The 19754-nt window shown below is 51.1% G+C and overlaps 2 protein-coding genes across 6 annotated transcripts; both read right to left on the bottom strand.

Annotated features, from left to right (window-relative positions):
- Nucleotides 1-284: 284 nt before the first annotated feature.
- On the bottom strand, nt 285-5329 carry LOC125985177 (WD repeat-containing protein 37). 2 transcript variants are annotated; one of them, XM_049747801.1, is made up of 14 exons: nt 5162-5329; nt 4289-4484; nt 3520-3616; nt 3280-3375; nt 3143-3207; nt 2864-2999; nt 2474-2545; nt 2341-2385; nt 2109-2185; nt 1676-1910; nt 1462-1603; nt 1015-1149; nt 815-929; nt 285-696 (listed from the first exon to the last, which is right to left on the bottom strand). In XM_049747801.1, exons 2-14 carry the CDS (start codon nt 4448-4450, stop codon nt 565-567), a joined length of 1509 nt encoding a protein of 502 aa, XP_049603758.1. In that variant the 5' UTR covers nt 4451-4484; nt 5162-5329; the 3' UTR covers nt 285-564. The 2 variants fall into 2 exon arrangements, with proteins under 2 accessions (XP_049603758.1, XP_049603757.1); XM_049747800.1 differs by having other exon boundaries at nt 1676-1913.
- Nucleotides 5330-5825: 496 nt separating this feature from the next.
- On the bottom strand, nt 5826-19407 carry LOC125985114 (disco-interacting protein 2 homolog C). Of its 4 annotated transcripts, none has more exons than XM_049747659.2 (37): nt 19136-19407; nt 15121-15192; nt 14564-14650; nt 14380-14499; nt 13992-14276; nt 13486-13635; nt 13232-13351; nt 12932-13120; nt 12769-12860; nt 12508-12618; nt 12309-12432; nt 12100-12209; nt 11693-11795; nt 11564-11628; nt 11322-11415; nt 11126-11245; nt 10943-11057; nt 10699-10838; nt 10476-10612; nt 10190-10398; nt 10009-10123; nt 9743-9944; nt 9570-9670; nt 9434-9514; nt 9232-9355; nt 8996-9117; nt 8810-8921; nt 8634-8743; nt 8443-8573; nt 8199-8367; nt 7962-8132; nt 7826-7887; nt 7706-7763; nt 7445-7519; nt 7179-7353; nt 6984-7107; nt 5826-6736 (listed from the first exon to the last, which is right to left on the bottom strand). In XM_049747659.2, the coding sequence occupies exons 1-37, from the start codon at nt 19215-19217 to the stop codon at nt 6598-6600; spliced, it is 4596 nt and encodes a 1531-aa protein (XP_049603616.1). In that variant the 5' UTR covers nt 19218-19407; the 3' UTR covers nt 5826-6597. The 4 variants fall into 4 exon arrangements, with proteins under 4 accessions (XP_049603616.1, XP_049603615.1, XP_049603614.1 ...); XM_049747658.2 differs by having other exon boundaries at nt 5826-6741; nt 19136-19406; XM_049747657.2 differs by having other exon boundaries at nt 5826-6741; nt 9570-9944.
- Nucleotides 19408-19754: the final 347 nt, after the last annotated feature.

The following is a 19754-nucleotide window of genomic DNA, read 5'->3' on the forward strand; positions in this document are numbered from 1 at the left end:
TGTTCATGACAAATTTTCCCAAATTTTATTTCCCCTTCTAATTTCTACATCTTTTGACCGATTCAACCCATTCCAACTTTAAATATTCATTCAGCTTCTTCGCCTTCACACGCAATTTGTCCAGAAATTGCAAATTCTCGTTAAAATGTGCCATTCAACCTATTTGTTTCATGCAAGAAATGTACATAAAATAATTATTTTACAATTCAGTTGATTTCATGGGCTGTTTTCCATTTAAATTTTAAAATAGTTTTAATCCTTAAGTTCACCACATGAAACGATGAGGCATTTCATAACACGTTTAATTCCTCTTACAAGGAATTCATGACATAATTACTTCAAGGTGAATTTGTTGATTGATTTGATTTTACATAAAGACTTTTTGTACACTTCTTGTCGGGGAGTTTCCCGCACAAGGCAATCGGTGTGTGATGTGAAACGCACACGTACATACGCACACAGTGCTCAGTGCCATTTCCCGCTGTCACGTTGATGCCACTTTTGATGGACGCACAAAAACTCACGTGACGCGTGGACAAGCAAAGGCAAAGTGGAGGGGCTGGCTCACTTCTCCAGCAGTAAGGCGGGGATGTTGATGTTCCAGCCGATGGCCTGCCGGTCGAAGCCGCAGGTGAACAAGTTGCACGAGGCGTTGTCCTCGCACCAAGCCGAACAACACACCATCCGTCGGTGGCCCTGGAAAAAGTCCCACTTAAAGACCATATCTGAATTCAAAGAATCAAGCAATTCGTGTAGACAGAGCGAGCACGTGCTCGGAAGAATGACGGATAACGCATCTGCCAATCATTCTGACCTGTCTGTTGCTGCGCGGCAGTCTGGCCAAGCGCACGCCGGACATGTCGAAGAGTCGCACTTGCCGATTGTCGTGAGGCAGCGCGATGATCCTCTGACTCACTGACACGCTGATCCTACACGCGTAGACACGCACAAGCTGTACATAACTCCACGAATCGATTGGATGAAAAGAGAGGTCGCGAGAAGCTCGCTCGGTACCTGTTGACAGCCGAGTCCGTGCGGATGGTGGCGATGGGTGAGCGCATGTTCTTCAGGTCCCACACCTTGACGGTGCGGTCGTCGCTGCCCGACACCACGTTGTCGCCCACCGTGAACACAGCCGACGTCACCGTGCTGCGGCGAGGAGGAAGGATGATGGTGAGTCAAATAACATCCAAGCTACGGATGACAAGGACCGTACAAGATTCCAGATTCACGTTTTTCCCCACCAATCGATACTGGTGGTCAGTTACCATGTGGTATGTGATTATTATTATGCGTCATTATGATTACCATATCATCCACGCTTATTTGATTGACCTGTCTTAGGGAGTTCACATGATACTGTATGTAAGATATAAAGAAACATGAGTGAATAGTGAAAGGCAGTCTGATAAAATGAGCAAAATAGCGTTTGGTGTATTTTGTGTGTGTGAGAGGACATACTCCGTGTGTCCTTGGAAGACGTTGACAGAGTGGATGGACGGGTCTCGGAAGTCCCACAACCTGAAGGTGGTGTCCCTGGACGACGTGACAACCAGTCGCTGGCTTGGGTGGGTGCAGCAGTGCGTCAGCTCCTGGTCGTGACCTGTGTAGAGACACACGTTGACGTCGCCTGAACGACGTCATTCATGGAGCCACAAGGTGGGTCCCGGCGTACCGGTGAGTGAATGCACCAGCTCCGAGGTCTCCACGTCGTAGAGGTTGGCGGCGCGATCCCAGGATGCCGTCACCGCCTGCTTCCCGCCCACCAGCCAGTCGGCGGCGATCACCACGCCCTGGTGGCTGCGCAGTACGGTGCTGGGCAGGCGCGCCGACGGGCACTCGCTGGGCCCGTCCGCCTCTGTTTCTGCGTCATCCTTGTCGGACACGTCCACGTCGTCCTCGCAGGGCGGCTGCTGAAAGGTCGGACATCGGGGTGGGGCCATGAGAACACGAGCTTGTCGTCAAGCCCGACATTTTCTGACCATATATAATGTTGCTCGTGCCCCCGATCAAAACAGTGGATTTCGACAGTTTCGCTCATATTCCGCAAAGCAAACAACAATTATTCCAAAGAAAATGTGAGGGTGGACTTCCCCCTTGAAGCTTACGCTGACGTCGGCAACGGGCTGCGGCATAGGCAGCTGCACCATGAACCTCCACACGTGAGCCGTCTGGTCGCCGGAGGCTTAGGGGAATCAAACGGCACTTGGTGAAGGAATTGGAGATAAAACGTATCTCTTATTCTCGCGACTTTTAAATTGAAAGCACATTTGTGCTCGCGCGTCCAGAATATTTCTGTCTGCTTGTTGCCATTGACAAGAGGTCGGGAATAGCGGTTACCCGTCAGTGCCATCTGCTCGGTGGGATGGAACTTGATGGAGTTGACTGAGGACAAGCAGACATGGCACAGTCAACACATTTGGCACCTCCTCAAAGTGCACGTTTGGGCGAGCAAAGTCTCCACTGGCATCACCTGATCCCTGGTGGCCCAGATACTTCAAGAGACATTTGCCTGTCTCAATGCTCCACAACATGGCCGTGTGGTCTGAGGAAAAACAAACACCAACACCTTCCATTCAGATCTACAGTAGAATAAAACAAAGCCGCTCTTATATGTACGAAGCATCTCAGTTGAACTTCTGTTCATTCATTCGGACTGGCACCAAAAATTAGGTAGAATGCCCTTTTATTGAAACCGTGCCCAAAAGATAGCATGATCCAAAAATACTTCATTTCAAAGTCATCTTGCAGGTTCAAATGCAACCGAGAGATAACATGGAGAAGAAAAAAAAAAAAAAACACTTGAAGATGCAACTGGAATCCCGGGGATGGACCAAGAAGGCGAAGAGAGCGTGCCGGTTACCTGCAGACGCGGTTCCGAGCACGATGGGCTGGATGCGGGTCACGCTCAGGTCCCAGATGCCGTCTCGGTGGCCCACGTACTCTCTGAGCAGCTGGCATACGGCTCGGGATGTGGTGGCTTTAAAACTGGACACGATCTGGAAGACACACAGACTGTTCGAGACCAACCCTCAGCAGGGCGAAACATTTTTGCGATTTGCACCATTTTAGATCAGAATGTCCCACAGCAATTGTTGAAAAACAGATGGAAATTGACTATCCTGTACTCAGTGGTCGGTACCTTGCTGGTGGAGGCCTTGTAGGTGGTCTTTAGCTTCTGGGACAGCTGACTGGTGCTGTGGCTGGCTGCGTGGAGCACAGAGCAACGTTTCAAACCAAACTAAAGCAAGCCATGCGAGACTTTCGGTGGAGACTCACTCTTTGCTTTTAGCGTCCCTTTGGTCAAGTCAGCACCCTCCGGCACCTGTCCGTCTACGGCCAAGCGCTCGTTCAATGTGTCGATCTCTCTGCGAACTGTGTGTCAGCGAAAAAATAGAAGCTCAAAGAACCAAAGCAAAATTTCTGTATTCCAAAGGGCACAAAAGGTTTTTCAGCAGATAACGGAGGACAGGCTCAAGTCCTTTGGAAAGCAGCGGACACAGGTTTACGATGACTTACGTTCGAGGTTCTCAATGTAAAGGTGCTCAAACTCCCTCTCGATTTGACTGAACAGGTCCACGAGGTTGCTCCTCAGAGAGAGCGGAAGCTTGGAGTCCTGTGCGATAACACGCGAACAAAAGAACATCACACACAGCTCAAAATATACTGTGGTACCTCGATTTCACCGATTTCCATGAAACGACATGGAACGGTGTGGGACTACTTAGAAAAACGTACATTAATACGTACAATAAAACTACAGGGGGCAGAGGATGGAACCCTGGGGAACACCGTCATAAGTCTTTGATGCTATTTTGTGCCAAATTATGTAGGCTAAAGATAAATTAAAGAGACTCTGTTTTGTGTTTGGTGCTTTTTGCTGTTTTTATGTCATGAATTGATTGAACAGTGGTGGGCAGTGGTGGGCGGCCAAGAGTAAAAATGAGGACAAGTGTGCATGTGAACACAACAAACACCTCTCCTCCAACCATAGATGTGTGCACAGTGCACTGGACAAGACACTACCACATCTATGCTATGCCTAACTTCATTAGCACAATTCATAATAGTCACCATCATGATAAAACAAACACACACACACAGAGACAGGGATCTTAAAGTATATCCTTAAACTCACCTCAGTCCTGGCCAAACATTCCAGATTATCACACGACTGGAACCAAAGTCAAAAGTCAAGATATAGTCGATGGAGGTGTGTGTGATGGAACGTTTGAAATATGCCCTGAACGAGCGCAACATTTTCAAGAGCAAATGAAGTGCTGCCCACCTGCGTGTCCAGCTGCACGTCCCTCTGCAGGAAGCCAGACCGTTCCTGTTCTGTGCTGTTGGTTCTGCGTATGGACAGACTGTGGGACTTCCTCTTCTGCTTGGCCTGCCGGACCGCACCTCCGCCGGTGCCGGCACCGCCCGTGCCGCTCTCCACTGGCATGCCTCCCACTTGCCGAAGGCCTCGGTGGTGCAGTCTGAAAGCCGGAGACAATGTTCTCTCCGGACATGCTCTTCTCTCAAATCAGATCTCATTCATCTGTTCCAGCTCTGTCCCCGATACATTAAAAACTAATCCATCCAACTGTCCGTCCATCTTTAGATTTGAGATTAAAACAAGCATTACTTTGGTGCCATTTCAGTGTTAATAAGGAACTAAGATTAGGGGAAAAGAAGGGGGGTCCAGACAAAAGCGGTGATTTGCCGCCATCTTGCGGTATCTTTAAGCAATTGCAAATCTGTGCGTGAGCTTCAATTACTCGTGGATTTTCTCTATTTGCGACCAGGCTCGGGCTCTCCCACGCCAACAGCGGGGGTACACTGTACCACAATTGCAGTTGAAAATAACCTAAAAAGTGCGAAATGTGTTGAGACGACGTTGGGTCAAATGAGTAGACATTTGCAGTACTGCCTTTGTTTTCCTGAAACTTGTGTGTAAAATATCACTGCTGTCAAATCACCTCGCTCGGCACGACAATCAAAAGTTTGTGACGGAATGGGAAATGGACAGCAAAAGAGTTTACGGCAATGTTTAATCGCCAATCTCGCTACGGAATTAGGAGGGTAAGCTAATGTTGACGCCGTTAGCTTTCAATAACACTAACAGGCTAGCTAACAGAGGTGTCAAGGCGACCAAGGGCGACTGGGAACTTACCTCAAAGTCTACAGGTGAGGCGACGGCCTGAAGAACATGGCCAGGAATTAGGTCGAGCCAGTAAATAGATTGAGGAAAACAACAACATAAAAACAGACGCCCTGACACTTGACTAGCGCTGCTACCTGACGGATAAGGAGCGACTTCTGGTGCAGTGCAGCGGATTTTCACAATAAAAGCATGAAGACGTTCCATCAATTTAATGAGGTACATGTTCCTGCCAATTTAGCATTGTGAGCCAAACCTGAAGAACAGAAAGACAAGGAGGCAGCCAACGTGTTCTATGTGCTAACTTAAAATGATCATAGTCATACAACAAAATATATCTTAACATTTGTTGACATTAATCCCAAAATAAGAGCATTAAAAAAAGAAAGGTCAAACAAACAACACTTTAGCAAAGTGCTCACCCCTTCCACAGTCACCCACAAAAACATCTTTGCATAAAAGTATAAACATTGGTATTAAAATCTAAAAGACTTTGATTTGGTTTTGCCAAATGTTTTTTTGCATAAGGAGTGGGAAAAAAATCAGAATCAAATCTTTCTGATTCTCAAAGATGTCTGTCAGCTGAATGCAAAATAAATTAAATCACGTTTTTGCACATAATTACACATATCAAGCCAAAAGTAGTTGGGATTTTACCGAGAAAGGACTCGTATCAAAAAGATAAGAAAATGTCATTTATTTGGTGTGCATTTACAAACAAACTGAAAGGGCAAAACGTTTCGAACTTGCACGACTGCCCGCGTTGTGGCCGCTCTGAACCCATCATGACTATATCTAGGTCAGTGGTTCTTAACCTGGGTTCGATCGAACCCTAGGGGTTCAGTGAGTTGGTCTCAGGGGTTCGGCAGAGCCTCCACTGGGGCGGTTCGAACACACCTGATTTTTCATGTAAATTTGTGATGACGCATATCTGAACTGGTCTCGCAAAAGGCAACAGAAGTCACACTGATTTGCAGGTGTGTAATTTGTTGTGAGTTCATGCATTGTGTTGGTTTTGTTCTTTGAACAAGGTGATGTTCATGCACGGCTCATTTTGTGCACCAGTAAAAGACATCTATGTCTTGAATTTGAAAACAATAATTTTATTTTTCACTAAAGAGTGGTTCGGTGGATGCGCATATATAACTGGCGGGGTTCCGTACCTCCAACAAGGTTAAGAAACACTGACCTAGGTCTTCTGGTGTTCCTCGGCCAGATGGTGCTTTGTTCTCCCTGAGGCCACAAGAAGGCGCTTTGCTTTGTTTGGGAAGCGGAGAAGGCCCCCAGGAATCTTTGCAGAGAGGAGGACATCTGCCTGCCTTTGGGGACGCCTTGGTGGCTACATGTTGTAGGCTACGTAGACGGGGTCTAGCTGGTCGGCCAGGAATCCGTCGCGTAGGTGCATGCGTTGCTTTTCGCCCCGCGAGTTGATTGGGACCACGCCCACGTCAGCGACCACCACCACGCCTACGATCAGGTAGTGCTCCTCCAGGACGGCGTTGGTCACCAGCGGCACCAGGTCCAGCGCCTCCTGCTCCGACGCTGCCAGCTCCACCACCGCCACCAGCAGGTTGCTCCACGTGAACACTGCGCTGGTAAAAACAATAGGACAGGCAAAAATGGACTTAAGTTGGATTTCTTTGGTCCCCACTAAGTAAAAAAAAAGGCAAAAAAACTATGACTCAATTAAAAAAATTCAATATTTTTAACCATCAAGTCTGGTTTTTCGTAATGTGAGTCAATAAAAGTTGAAAAATGTTTTTGAAAGAAGAAAACGTCATCTCATGGAAAAAAAACAAAATTTCAGAAGAATAAACCCGAATTTGCTGCTGACCACTGTGCGATGCTCTTGTGCGTCCTGACGACGGAGGTCTCGATGTCGACGGGATGGTAGCGCATGCCCCGCAGCTCCATGGCCTCCTCCAAGGCGCCCACCACGTAGAGCGCGTCGTGGCGCTCTGCGGGAGGGTGGCTCAACTGTCATGTGTTTTTGGAAGTGGCCCAAAAGATGACCGCTGGCGCCACTGACCTCCGTTGGCGTCGGTCAGTTGCGTCCTGCGCAGGAAGCCCAAGTAACCCGTCCGCGACCACTGGCTGTGTGTGTCTCCGAAGCTCAGTCTGGACGCAAAATGATCGGACGGCGGCGCCTCGTCCCCGTACACGCTCATGTAGCCGCTTGAGTTGTGGCTGCTCTGAACCCAAATCTAAAGAAAACAACAACAACCAGAGTCGCCGCAGCATAAATCTCCACACCCCGTTTCTATTCAGCAAATGACGACGGAATCAAAAAAGGACCTCGCCCAGGTGAGACTCTCCCATGGGTCCTTTGGTCTCCGGATTGGCGATGATAATGCGAACGCCGGGAAGGATCTGAGAGCCAGCAAGGAATGCAAAATATCATTGGCACAAAACGGCGGCGCAAAAAGTTCACGGCTTAGGAGCACAAAAATATTCATGGCATGGGAGCCCAAAAATGTTCACGGCTTGTGTCGCAATTTTCAAATATTGAACAACGATGACAAAAGGAAGAAAAGGCCCGGTGGCGGTCCCGCTCACCTTGCCAGATTCCATCAAGGGCAAGCTGTGAGGCGATCCCTTCTCGACCAGTCGCACCCTGGAGCACCGCAAAGCAAGCATTGTTAGCGCCTGCGCGTTAGCCTCGAGCTGTTAGCGTACCTGTCGTGACGCAGCGCCCTCATGTCCACAAAGACGGTGGTCGGGTCGGGACCGGATGTTCCCTGAGGAGACGTTACTTTTTTTTCTGCTCACCTGGTTGTTTGTTTTCATGAGCCAGAATTGACCTCAAACTCACCTGAAGGCAGACAGCCATGTTGACCCGGCATCCGAAGGCGGTGCTGACGGCTCGGGACTGAAGGCCGAGGTCCTTGAAGAGCTTGGAGAAGGACCGCGTCAGCGAGGTCCGAGGCCGCTCCTCAGCCACCACCACGCAGGTCCTCACGCGAGACAAGTCCACGCCGCGACTCTGTCAGAAGTGGGTGCGGTGTCAGCGGGGGCGGCGCCTGCGGGGGTGGCCTTTGCCATGGCTTACCTTGAGCGCGTCCGTCTGCATAGCGAGCCCTCTGGTGCTGGTGTCCACCACGCCGTACGAGCAGAATGTGTCTCGCACCTTGTGCTGGCTGACGGCCCAAAGCCACAAGGAGGCGTTGCTCTCCAGCTCGCACGGCGGGATCAGGATGGAGCGGTGGCCCGAGTACACGCTGCACGTCAGCGCACCACACGTCAGCCGCCACATGTCGGCGCCATGACAAAGACATTTGCTTTGCTTCACCCACCTGCAGAGGCACCAGAGGACCAAGCCCAGGCCGCAGTACGGGTCCAGGCAGATGGCCACCTCTCTGGACGGGTAGAGCTCGCACTGCAGCTTGATGGAGCGGCACAGGGCGCTGGTGGCTGCGTGAGACATCTGAACACACTTGTGCGTGTTAGGGCCGCGTAAATCTCTTGCAACTTGTCATGTGCGTACCTTGACTCCAGCGAGCATGCCGGTGGTGGACACGCTGAAGTCCAGGTACGCCAGCGTGTCGGGGTTGGAGGGTTTGTACAGTAGAGGAGCTTTCTTCTTTGGTAAATCATCTAAGCACGCATAAAACGTTATGAAGTCACTCTCCCATCCAAGCGCAGATATGCGTCAGCATGTACCTGTGTCCAGGATGGGCGGCCACGTGCGGGAGTCCACGGCGGCCGAGGCCTCTTTGGACCTGAGTAGCTTGGAGATGACCTGAGTGGTCAGCACGCACACCGAACAACTCACCTGCAAAACGATATACACAATTCACGTGGAGCGTTTACCTTGAAAATGTATTTTGCGTTCTGTGTGCCGTTTACCTCGACGATCATCTTGACGGTGGGCAGCGTGGTGGCGACGTCGCGGGGGTGAGGCGGGCGTACGGTGATGGGCACGCAGCCGGCATACAAGCAGCCGTAAAACGACACGATCAGCTCCATGCCTGGAGATAGATGCAAGCAGTCGTCATGCTGTAACTGGCTACTTGCCGGAAAGCGTCATCAAAGCGTCTCCGGAAACGCAAACACACTCCAACGCGGCCGTTTGGTGGCATCACCTGGAGGGTAGAGCAGCGCCACGTGATCTCCGTCCCGAAGGTGGCTGCGTTCGGCCAGCATGGCCGCCACCTTCTCGGCCTTCTTGTGGAGCTGTGAGCACGTCACTGAGCTGGCCGTCGCCCCCTGGGGGAGGTCGCGTGCAAGTGTTATCGGGTGATTCCCTTTGTGTGCGCGCTTGGGTGTGCGTGTGCACTCACTCACCCGTGAGTTGAGCAGCGTGTAGAGCACATGTTCCGGTGTGCTCTGTGCTCGCCACTGTAACACCTCAGACAGGAACTGAAACTGAAACGTATTGGAGGATGTAGCCGTCTGCCACACACACATGGTGTCAACTCACCTGGTGACTGTCCTCGGCCTGAGTCAGGTCTCTCCCACTGGCCTGAGCGATCCTCTTCCCGGACACCAGATTCCCCAGCATCACCGACGCGGGGCCGATTTCTGTCACGAGCCAGAAGATCCTCAGGCCACGTGACGCCCGACCGAGTGTGTGCACGTGTGTGCGTCTCCTACCTGGTTGTTTCTGTCGTGGTTTGGGCAGGTTGGTGACGCAGGTGTGTGGGCACATGAGGACGTTGGAGGGGTGCAGCGCCCCCTCCAGGAAGAGTTGCTTGGTTTCGCACAGGTGGATGCCCCCTAGTGGACTCTTGGGGAGCGTGTTGGGCGAGACCAGAACCAGGCAGTACACACCGACCCGGTGGATCCCGTCGATCGCCTGCACAGGGTAACCGCCGCCTTTAGGTACAGCTGCGCGTGTATACGTGTTCGTGCGGGTTTACCTGCAGCACGCGGCTCATCCATTGGAAGCTGTCCTCCTCGGTGGAGTCGGGCCGCTGCTCAGCGACCACCACGATCCTCTCATCGTGCAGGACCTCGATGGAGAACACGGCTATCCTGTCGCACCCACGCACGCAGACGTGTTCAAAGCTGACCTTTGACTCAAGGCCATTCGCTGCTCACCGGCCCCTGTAGACAAACTTCATTGGCTCCACGGCAAGCGCTGTGGCCACGATGTCGTCGGCGTTGTGGTGGCGCCCGCCCACTGCCATCAGACCATCGATCTTGCCCGCCACGTACACCAGACCCGACGCAGCCACGAAGCCCAGCAGTCCCGTCCTGGTGAAGGGAGAATCGTCGACGACAGTGCCAGCGCTGGTGACAGGGACCACCTGTAGACAATTTAGGAACCATCCGGCTCCACCTCCCAAAAACAGGCAAAGACCAAGCAAAGAGGTCCTTTTCCAACCTCAAAGGTGTTCTTGGTCCTTCCACTGAGGCCGTAGTAGGACGAGCCCGTGGCCACCGTGCGCACGCACAACTCGCCCACCTCGTCGCTTTTACATAGCTGGGGGACGCCGTCCATCTTCACCGCGCACATCACAGCTGTGGATGTTAACACGCTGAGCAAAACTTCCTTTCCCACACTTTGGCCAAACTCAAATTGTGTGTGCGTGCGCGTGAGCAATCACCTCCGGGCATGACTCTTCCGACATCCTGCACGGCGAGCACGGCAAGCTTGTCGTCCGAGTCGAGTCTGATGACTCCATGGCTGAGACTGTACATGGACAAAACACCACGAGGGGGCGTCTCGCTTGCGTCCTTGGCGGGCCTGCCCACAAAAGTCGTCACCCAATCAGAAGGCGACACGTCATCACCCGCTGACTGTTCCAGCTGCAGCTCTCGTTGGGTTTCGTAAAATGTTTGAATGCGGACCTCCTGATGGCCACGGTGAGCGCCTCGGGCGAGCCGGCGCAGGGACAAATGATGCCCGACTTCAAGCCTTTGGTGCGGAAGACGTTGAGGAAGGCGTCACATGACGAGACGGACCCTAGGAGAGAGGACGGCCGAGTGAGCGCTCGAGTCCGGAGGTACGCTTTGCACGTGTTGCACGCTTACAGGGGTTGGCGCCGTCGGCGACCAGCAGCATTCTGAGAGAGGCCAAGTTGATGTCGCGCTGATCGCGATGCGCCACCAGAGCCCAGTGCATGTCGCGCGACTTGACGCACGCCACCTTGGCTGAACCATACGCAGCACTTTCAGAGAAAATGGCGACGGGGTGCCGCTTTCGCCCGCCCCGCCCGCCGCTGGTTACCTTTGAACTGACACACTTTCTGGATCCACGCGAGCGGGTTGACCTTCATCAGGGCATACGGGATGCTCACCACGTGCAGCATATTCATCACGCTCTAACACGTACACACACATGTGGGCATTTACGACACCTTTTGTCGCCTTTTGTCGACTTGCTCCAATGGCTGCCATCGACATTGAGCCGGGTCGAGCAGACCTTTGCTAGCCATTGCATGTGTGCGGGTGTTTGTGTATATTTCTCACAGTGAGGACGGCATGCCAAAGTCCGACGTCCTTCTTGAAGTCCAGAACGTTAACGATGGTCTCGGCTGCACACAAAAAAACATGTGAGCGCCACCTAAAGGAGGATGACGAGGATGACGATAACGTCACCTTCGGTGTAGGCGCAGGCTTGCGTGAGGGCCCGACAATGAGTCAACATGGCGGCACGTGACACCGTCACACCCAGGACGCCGCCATCTTTGCACGTCTTGTACTGATACACACACACAAAATTATTTTGAAGTTTATATTCTATCAATATTTTCCATTGATCTAAAGTGAAATGCCATTAATCCATTCCAGAATCATGACAAAGAGGTAAATAAGTCTAAAAACATCATGCAAAGCAACTTTTGTCCGTTGCAAAAGTCTGACCAGAAGTAAACAGGAAGCGGCGATCCAGAAATTACGAGACTCCGATTCTGAAACCTGATTATATGGACTCTGAATACAAAAGTGAAGCACTCGTTCACCATCCCTCAATGACTCCCCTCCCTTCACCGTTACGTATGAGTTACCTCAATGTATGCCGTGTCAGGTCCGGGGTCCCTGATGCGGGGTAACCAGTCTCGAGGGGTCTTGGACAAGTGATTGGATTCCGTCACGATCCACAGCAGCTTGGGCCAGCCTGCGCATGCGAATTGTCACACGTCGTTGCCGATGTTTGTTTTACGCTTGAGTTGAGCGTGTGCAGGTGAGGCGTGCAACTGTCATGTCTTTTTAGGACCTTTAAAGTGCAGAATGTCTCCAGTGGGACTCTTGGGGAGTCCTTTGTGGCAGAGGTCGCTGGTGAGAGCCACGCTGACGCCGCAGCTGCCCAAAAGGAAGCCAATCTGCTGACCGCCCGCGTCCTGAGAAAGCAAAAGGGGGGGGCGCGTTAGCGTGCCGCCTGCTGTCAACCACGCTACCCGACGCGCCAGACTGGCCTTCCGTGTGAGAGGCACTTCGATAGGCACGGGCACCACGTCGGCCAGCAGGCAGCCGTAGAAGGCCGTCATGAATGAGCCGGGGTCGTTGTTGGGGAACACCAGCGCCACCTGCGGGAAAATGGGATTGTGCTTGTTTGGAACCTCAACGCCTTTTTAACACAGATTTCATTTCTACCATCCCCAAAATCCAGAATGAAAAGATGGCAGATGGCACAGATGTTAAGTATGAGCGTGGCTTTTGCCGAAACGTAGACTGACTCTGTCTCCGGCTCTGACGAGAGGTTCCTGTTTGGTTCCCAGCTTGTGCGACAGGTTGTAGGCCACCTTCACACTCCTGGACCAAAGTTTACCTGCAACGGCCAAAAAAGAAAAGCTCAGTGAGTGTTGAACGGGACCGCAAGAAGATGTGGGCATTCCCCACCGTAGGTGAGCTGGCAGAACGGCTTCCCGTTGGCGTCCACGCTGGTGAGGCAGGGGGCCTTGGGGGAGACGGAGGCCCACCGCTGCAGGGCGGCCTCCAGGCAGGGCGACTCGGCACCCAGTTCCTCCCCCTGGGCCGGCTCCATCTGGGCCCCCTCCGCTTTGGGCAGGTCGGGGTCCGGCTGCTGCGCTGTTGGCATCAAAGGATGGCAAAAAGCCCAGGTTTGAACATATACATTTGTTTTTCTGCCCAAGATGAGAAACGGCATTCGGCCGGTTGACTCTTGGGAAAGCGCTTTACCCTCCAGCAGCTCCTCAAAGTCGTCCACAAAGAACTCCTGAAGCGGCGGTCTCTTGGGTCTCTTCAGCGTGTTGACCAGCTGCTGAATCTTGGCTGAAACTCTGCTGCTGACCGGAACACCTGCCACAAACGGCATCCATTTTGAAGCCTCACGTTTTTTATTCTTCACCTTTGGCAAGATGGTTCACAAAAGTCTTTTGTGTGGCATGTCTGAATGATTTTTTTAGATCTTTTCTCCCATTTGCACGGCTCACCGTCTCCAGTCTCCATCAGCTCAGCGTTGCCGTATTTGCACGTTTGTCTGTGGCCGCCCTCGGACTTTTTCTCCCCCTGGATCTCGTCGGCGGTGGCGGCGGCGGCATTGTTGGTGGAACTCGTCACGTCCGGAGGGGCAGAGGGCATCTCTAGCAAAAGGGGGGACAAATGGTAGTGTAGTGTTAAAAAGTCACAGTTGAAGACCAAAAGTATTGGGACACAGCTAGCTGGGCAAGTGAAGGATATGCAGCCAAAAAGTTGAAGGAAGAGTAGAACTCCAGCAACCTACATCTAAGTTGGGGTCAGGTCCAGACGTTCTGACATCCACGTCAATTTCAAATATCAAGTGGATACATACGGGTGGTTCGCCGGTCTACGAGTGTGCCACGACAGCCCCAAGATAAAAACCCAGTCGAACTGATAATATCGTTGACATCAAACCTTCCTGCTCAGACTTTTGCTGAGCATCAGTTTTGATCCACCTGGACTTCATCTGTCTTCTTACCGGGCTTGCGGTGCTGCTGGTGCAGGCGCAGCCGGTGTGCAGAGACACAGACGTGCTGGGCCAGAACTTTGGCTTGGCGCACGCGGGCCGCCACGCCACTGCCGGCGGACGAGGACGAGGAGGTGGTGGACGAGTCGGCATCGGGGGCGGACGAGCCGACACGGCCGACCCGGTGCTCAGCGTGCAGCGACAACGCGCCCGCCACGGCCGTGTTGCCTCCTTCGTCCTGCTCTTGCACGCCGTGGTCCTCCTCGGAGTCCTCCCCCTCGGAACCCGAGGACGTATCTGTGCGGCACAAAGACGAAGCTTTGGAAATGGACGCGTAGTCGCGATCCGTCTGCGTTAACATGCGAGGTCCGATCGTCAGCGGCTCGAAATGTGTTGGTACCTGGCGGCGTGTAGGCGGAGTTGCGCGCCACCAGGGAGCGCCGCTTGGACGGCATGGGCACGGCCATCTTCCTCTGGCCGTGCTTGGCCAAGGCCGCCTGCACTGCCTCGCTGTGGACGTCTGAGCACACACGACGCCGCCGTTGGCCAACTGACAATGGATCCAGATTAGAAATTGAATTCACCTGAGCGGTAGCGTTCATCCCGGGAACCCGACAAGCGTCGGCGGCGTGACGCCAAGGACGGTCTCCTCTCCTGTGCCGCGTCTGCAGCTGCAGAGTAGATACGACAGCACAACTTGGAACAGACCCATATCAATGACGTTCAACCCTGCCCCAAATGAAAATGGCCCTTTTTTTTTTTGCCGACTTACACACATTTGACGACAAAGATGTGTAAAAGAGTCAAACGTTTGACCTGAAATCATATCATTGTTGTTCTAAGCGTTAAGGGACCCAAAAAGAAGTGATTTTATCCCGTAAATATTTTTTAAATGAAGCGGCTGATCAACTGATTATTTGAGTGATATTGTGCCAAATTTCAGAATGGGACCAAGATTTTGATGGTGAGTTGCAGGCCAAACACAATTTTTAATTCCTTGTCCTTTAATAGCAAATTTGAACTGGGCGAAACTTGAAGCTAGCACGCTTGACCTCTTTGGAGCTTGGCCTCAACTGTGCTCACGAGTTTCCTCATGTGTTTCATACGTTGGAATGAGTTGAAAACGAGTCAAAGTGCTTGCCTGGAATTTGTGGTAAAAAGGCTCCAATCAGTTGGCACCGTTTCTTCTCGTAACCTTTCTGCGTGATGTCACCTGGCAAGAGAAGAACGCAAAACAGGACTTTGTTCATCTTCATCTGCTGTTTTAAAGTGTGCATCTTGTTTGGACAGTTGTCTTCTTTGACACAAGTGTCCACGAGATGGCGCTGCCCTTAGAAAGTTTAGGACTTTTTCCAGGCACACCAGCCGCATGACCATATAGAGTCGGCTGCCAGCCTGCGGGGAGTTGTGGCAAAGCTCACAAGAGAATCCAGAAGGAAAGGACGCGTGACCATGTGGAAAAAAAAGAGCAAGATGAAGAAGACCAGGAGGAGGCCCAGCGTTGCCTTCCTCCCTCCATCCAGCCGCTGGGATGGAAACAGTTAAATTTCTTGTTTGCACGCCGATGGGAATACCAGTACGGAAGGTCAGGGATAGACGGTCATTAAAAAAAAAAAAAAAAAAAAGTCGTTAAAAAAAAAAAAGCCGTTAAAAAAAAAAAAAAAAAAAAAAGCGCAAAAGCAACGGCTCACCTTTGACCGTTTAGGAGCAGAAAAACCAGTTTGTCATTCCCTTCCTGGAAAAACGTGCAAGCTCCTGAAGTGCAAAGACTGTTTTTTTTTTTTTTTTTGTTCAACACAAAACAAAGCTGGCGATGAGTCGTTTTGCGGTTGGATCAACGCTCGCATTAGCTTGGTAGCATTAGCCGCGAGGCCCAAAAGCAGACAAGATGGCCACTCAATGTTGACCTTTTTGTGCCATATGAAGGTGAAAGAGATTCTTTTGATCGTGCAGCAAAACACGCACGCTCAGCGCTATTTTGCATCATTTGTAGAAATAAGTCCAACTTTGCAAGAATAAGTCACAGAACAAACCCAGCACGAATATTCACCTTTGGAGTTCTCGCCGATAGCAAGGACCGATTGTCCTTCGGGCTCTTGTCATTTTTGCTCCTTGATGACGAGCAAGAGGAGGAAGAGGAGGAGGGGACTGAAAGAGGAGGCGGACTTGGCGTACTTTCGTGACATGCACCACATGAGTAAAATGCCACTCCGTCTGTCCATGTGTGAGATCTTGCCTGTTTCCAAAGTGGACTTGTCCTGAGGGGATTTCTCCCCTCAAGTCCAAAAATAGACCTTGAGAGCTAAATTGCGTTTTGGCTGGTGATTCAATTTTTTTTTTTTTCCATTCGCTTCATGTCATCAATGTGATGCTAAAGTGCAGCCGGCGAGTTTGCTAGCCAGCGGGTTTCCTAAAACTAAACGAAGCAAGAAACCACCCACACCCATGGGGATGTCACGCCGTACAAGTGCAAAGATTTCTAAATACAAACATGAAAACAAAGAAGGAGGTGAAGGTGTGTTGATAGATTGACTCTCATGCCACCCTGTCATTCATATTTTGGATTCGCCAGGGTAGACCGTGCACGACTGGACCAAACAATAACGCCGATTGAGAAAAACCGTCACATGAGATCAATGTGACACCATCGCACTTCTATTCATAGCAACGTGCACGTGTGTGTGTGTGTGTCTGTGTGTGTCAGCTGGGAGAGACTTCAGTGCAAGCGTGTTAGGAAGGAAGGAAGGAGGCAAGCTTCAGAGGAAAATAAACAACAAGAAAAGAAAGCAAAGCAGAAAAGGTAGCCAAGTTGTCAGCGCACGTGAGCAAAGCTACGACCGTGCTCACTGCTAATTAGCGCCGTATTTCTGACAACTCAGCAAAAGTGCAAACAAAGACAAAAGAGCAACGCGAGTGCTCGTGGAAACGTCTTGGTCGAGCACGAGGAAAATTTGCCGCTCATCCAGCTTCTTCCTTGATGATGTCATCAAGTGCCACAAAGGCTCAAACGCGAGGATCTGATTGGATGTGATGATGTCATAACATGCTGACCTGGCTCGCAGCTCAGTGGATGAACCCTGCGTGTGCGTTCCCACCTATGCAGGACTACACACACACACACACACACCATGTCGTGCATGCGTGCGCATAATAAGCATACTTCGAGATGTCGTTTGCAGACTTTTATTCCATTTGATTTTATCTGAGAGTTTGGAAAAAGTTCAACTTGTGAAAAAGACACCTTTGGGATTGTGTGCGTGTGTGTCTGTGGAGTTGAAAGTGACATACAATGGCTACTGTGTGTGTTGTCATAGATACCAGCACACACTCTCTCACACACACACACACACACACACACAGACACACACACACACACACACTCGTTGGCGGCGCCTGAAGCAAGGCATCTGTCGCTGGTTGTCAGTGAGCACATTCCAGCTTGACAAACACACACACACACACAGTTGCCATAGAGAGAAAGCAGTCGTCTCCGTATGAAAGCGTGTGCGTCCAATCAAGTGTCCTTTGTTGCTAATCAAACAGCGGCAGCAGGCCGAGAAGCGCTCATGCGGCTGACGACAAACACGCAAACTTCACTGCACTTTGTGACGTGCGGATGCGCGTGCGCTAACTTTAGCATGTAATAGCATCAAGGAAGTAGAGCTCAAGTGTGACATGATTGGTCGCCCAACTTTGTATTCATAAATCTTTGTATGTGTACGTCGTGACATCCCAAAACTGCTTTGTGATTGTGTTTCTCATCCAGCATGTGACTTGTTTTTCTGCTCGACTTTCATCAGCCGCAGGCAACGTCGAGCCGTTAAATATGAAAAATAACGACGAGGACAGCAAGACAAGATGAGGCGCCGCAAATTAATAACAAAGAGCGCATTGATTGCAAAAGTCAGGCGGCCTTCTCGCTTGGCCACCGGCTTGTGGCAACGCCCGCCACGCTCATCTGCTGTCCATACTGGACATTGACGCGGCCCGCTAAGCAAAGATGAGCAGAAGGCCTGGAAAACGGGACGCCATGCCCGCCGACTTCTCGGCCCCGTCGGATGACTCGGCACTTTGTGGCAAGAGGCGGAGGTTCGATCAAGCGAAGCCATTCAAGAGGACCAAAGACTCAAAAAGCCCGCTCGAGCGAGCCTAACTGGCGCTCGGCTCGGCAGCGGGTCAGTCAAAATAACAAACAAACAAAACCAGACTCACAACCCCCCCACACCACGCACCCCCACACACACCCTCCCATGGTATCTGCTCCAAAGATGACATCAGCTCCCGTTAGCACGAGGATAGCGCGAAGCCTTTGGGCAGTTTGGCCACCATGAGGTGCGGCTACGTTCATTTGAAGTTCAACTTCAGCCGGGCCTGGTGCCACAGGACTTGAAGTTGAATTGGGGGTCAACAGTGCACGTTTTCAGTTCTTTTGAGACTTTGCAAGTGAAAATCCTTGGGCTGGCTTCGGGCTACCAAAAATGGACTGACTCGCTACTTGGGTGAATTTGACCTAATTTCCAGCCCATTTTGGGGGTCACATTGACCCCTGCAGGTAGAAGGGACACTTTTTAGTCTCTGTCCTAACATGAAGACTCACTCCCCCCTTGGTTCACATCATGAATCTATAAGAGAAGATTTGTGTAAAACTGGCAGCTGTTTAGACACAACTAAATGTAGACCCGATTCCATGCCCCATAATCACAACCAAGCCAAACGCAGAACCACTCAAAAATGTTGTTGAATGATTATTTAATTGTTGAAACACACACACACTTAATCGTTTAATTTACGTAACTTTAGTATGCAAAAACGATCACCATAAAAGCCCCAAAATAAACTTGGTGGTTACAAAGTCAATGATAGATTTAAGGCGCAAAACATTTGAAGGCGTCTTTGAAGAGCAAATGTTGGCTGTTGTTGTTTTGAATCGCTGTGATGTGCTGACAGTAAATCGGTTTAATTGCGGTTGGACACTTCATAAAACACACACACACTCACGCACAAACACACGAACGCACGCACGCAAACTTGCAACTTCTCCCCGCTTCAACTTCGGGCCAGTCCGCCAGACACTTCAGAACCCAGCAAAGAGCCAACGAGCAGAGCCGAGCCGAGCCAGGCAAGGCCGAGCGGAACCAGCAAACGATGCCACTCACCTTCGGATAACTCCAACTCCAGCTCGGCCAGTTTGGCCCGAATCTCCACGGGTATCGGCACCAGCGGGTCCCTGTCCGCCATTCCGCCGTCGTCAGGCGCCTTCACTCTCCTTTATTTGGCGCGTCGTCTTTTTCCTCTTGCTTCTTCGACAAATTCTCTCGAAAAGATTAAAAAAAAAAAAGTCACAGCCTCGCTGTCCGTCGGTCGATGCGGATTTGTTCCGAGGCGTCAATTTCGCGCACATGTGGGCCTGCTGCTTCCGGTAATGTGTCTGGGAAATTTATTGGAGCGTTAAAGACAGCTGTTGGACAAGCAGTGCTTTAATTTTGAAAGAAAGATCCTACATTTTCCGGGTTTATCTCCTACTCACCGGTTTGAGTTACACTTCAAAATCACGCATTTTCTGCCTAAAAATACTTTATTGTGCATGTAGCTACTTCACCAGCCTTAGTTACACCAAAGGCCTGAAATATTACAAGAATTTTTTTTGTCAAAGTAATAAAGCCTTGTTTGAATGTTTCAAAAGTCAATGAACCAGACGCTGAGAAACGTTTTGTCCAGTCTCAGGCGCCCTCTACTGGCTGGCTGCCTGCCTGGAAGGCAAAACTAAAGACGCCA

Source organism: Syngnathus scovelli, chromosome 17 (assembly GCF_024217435.2).
Source record: "Syngnathus scovelli strain Florida chromosome 17, RoL_Ssco_1.2, whole genome shotgun sequence".
Taxonomy (NCBI): Eukaryota; Metazoa; Chordata; class Actinopteri; order Syngnathiformes; family Syngnathidae; genus Syngnathus; species Syngnathus scovelli.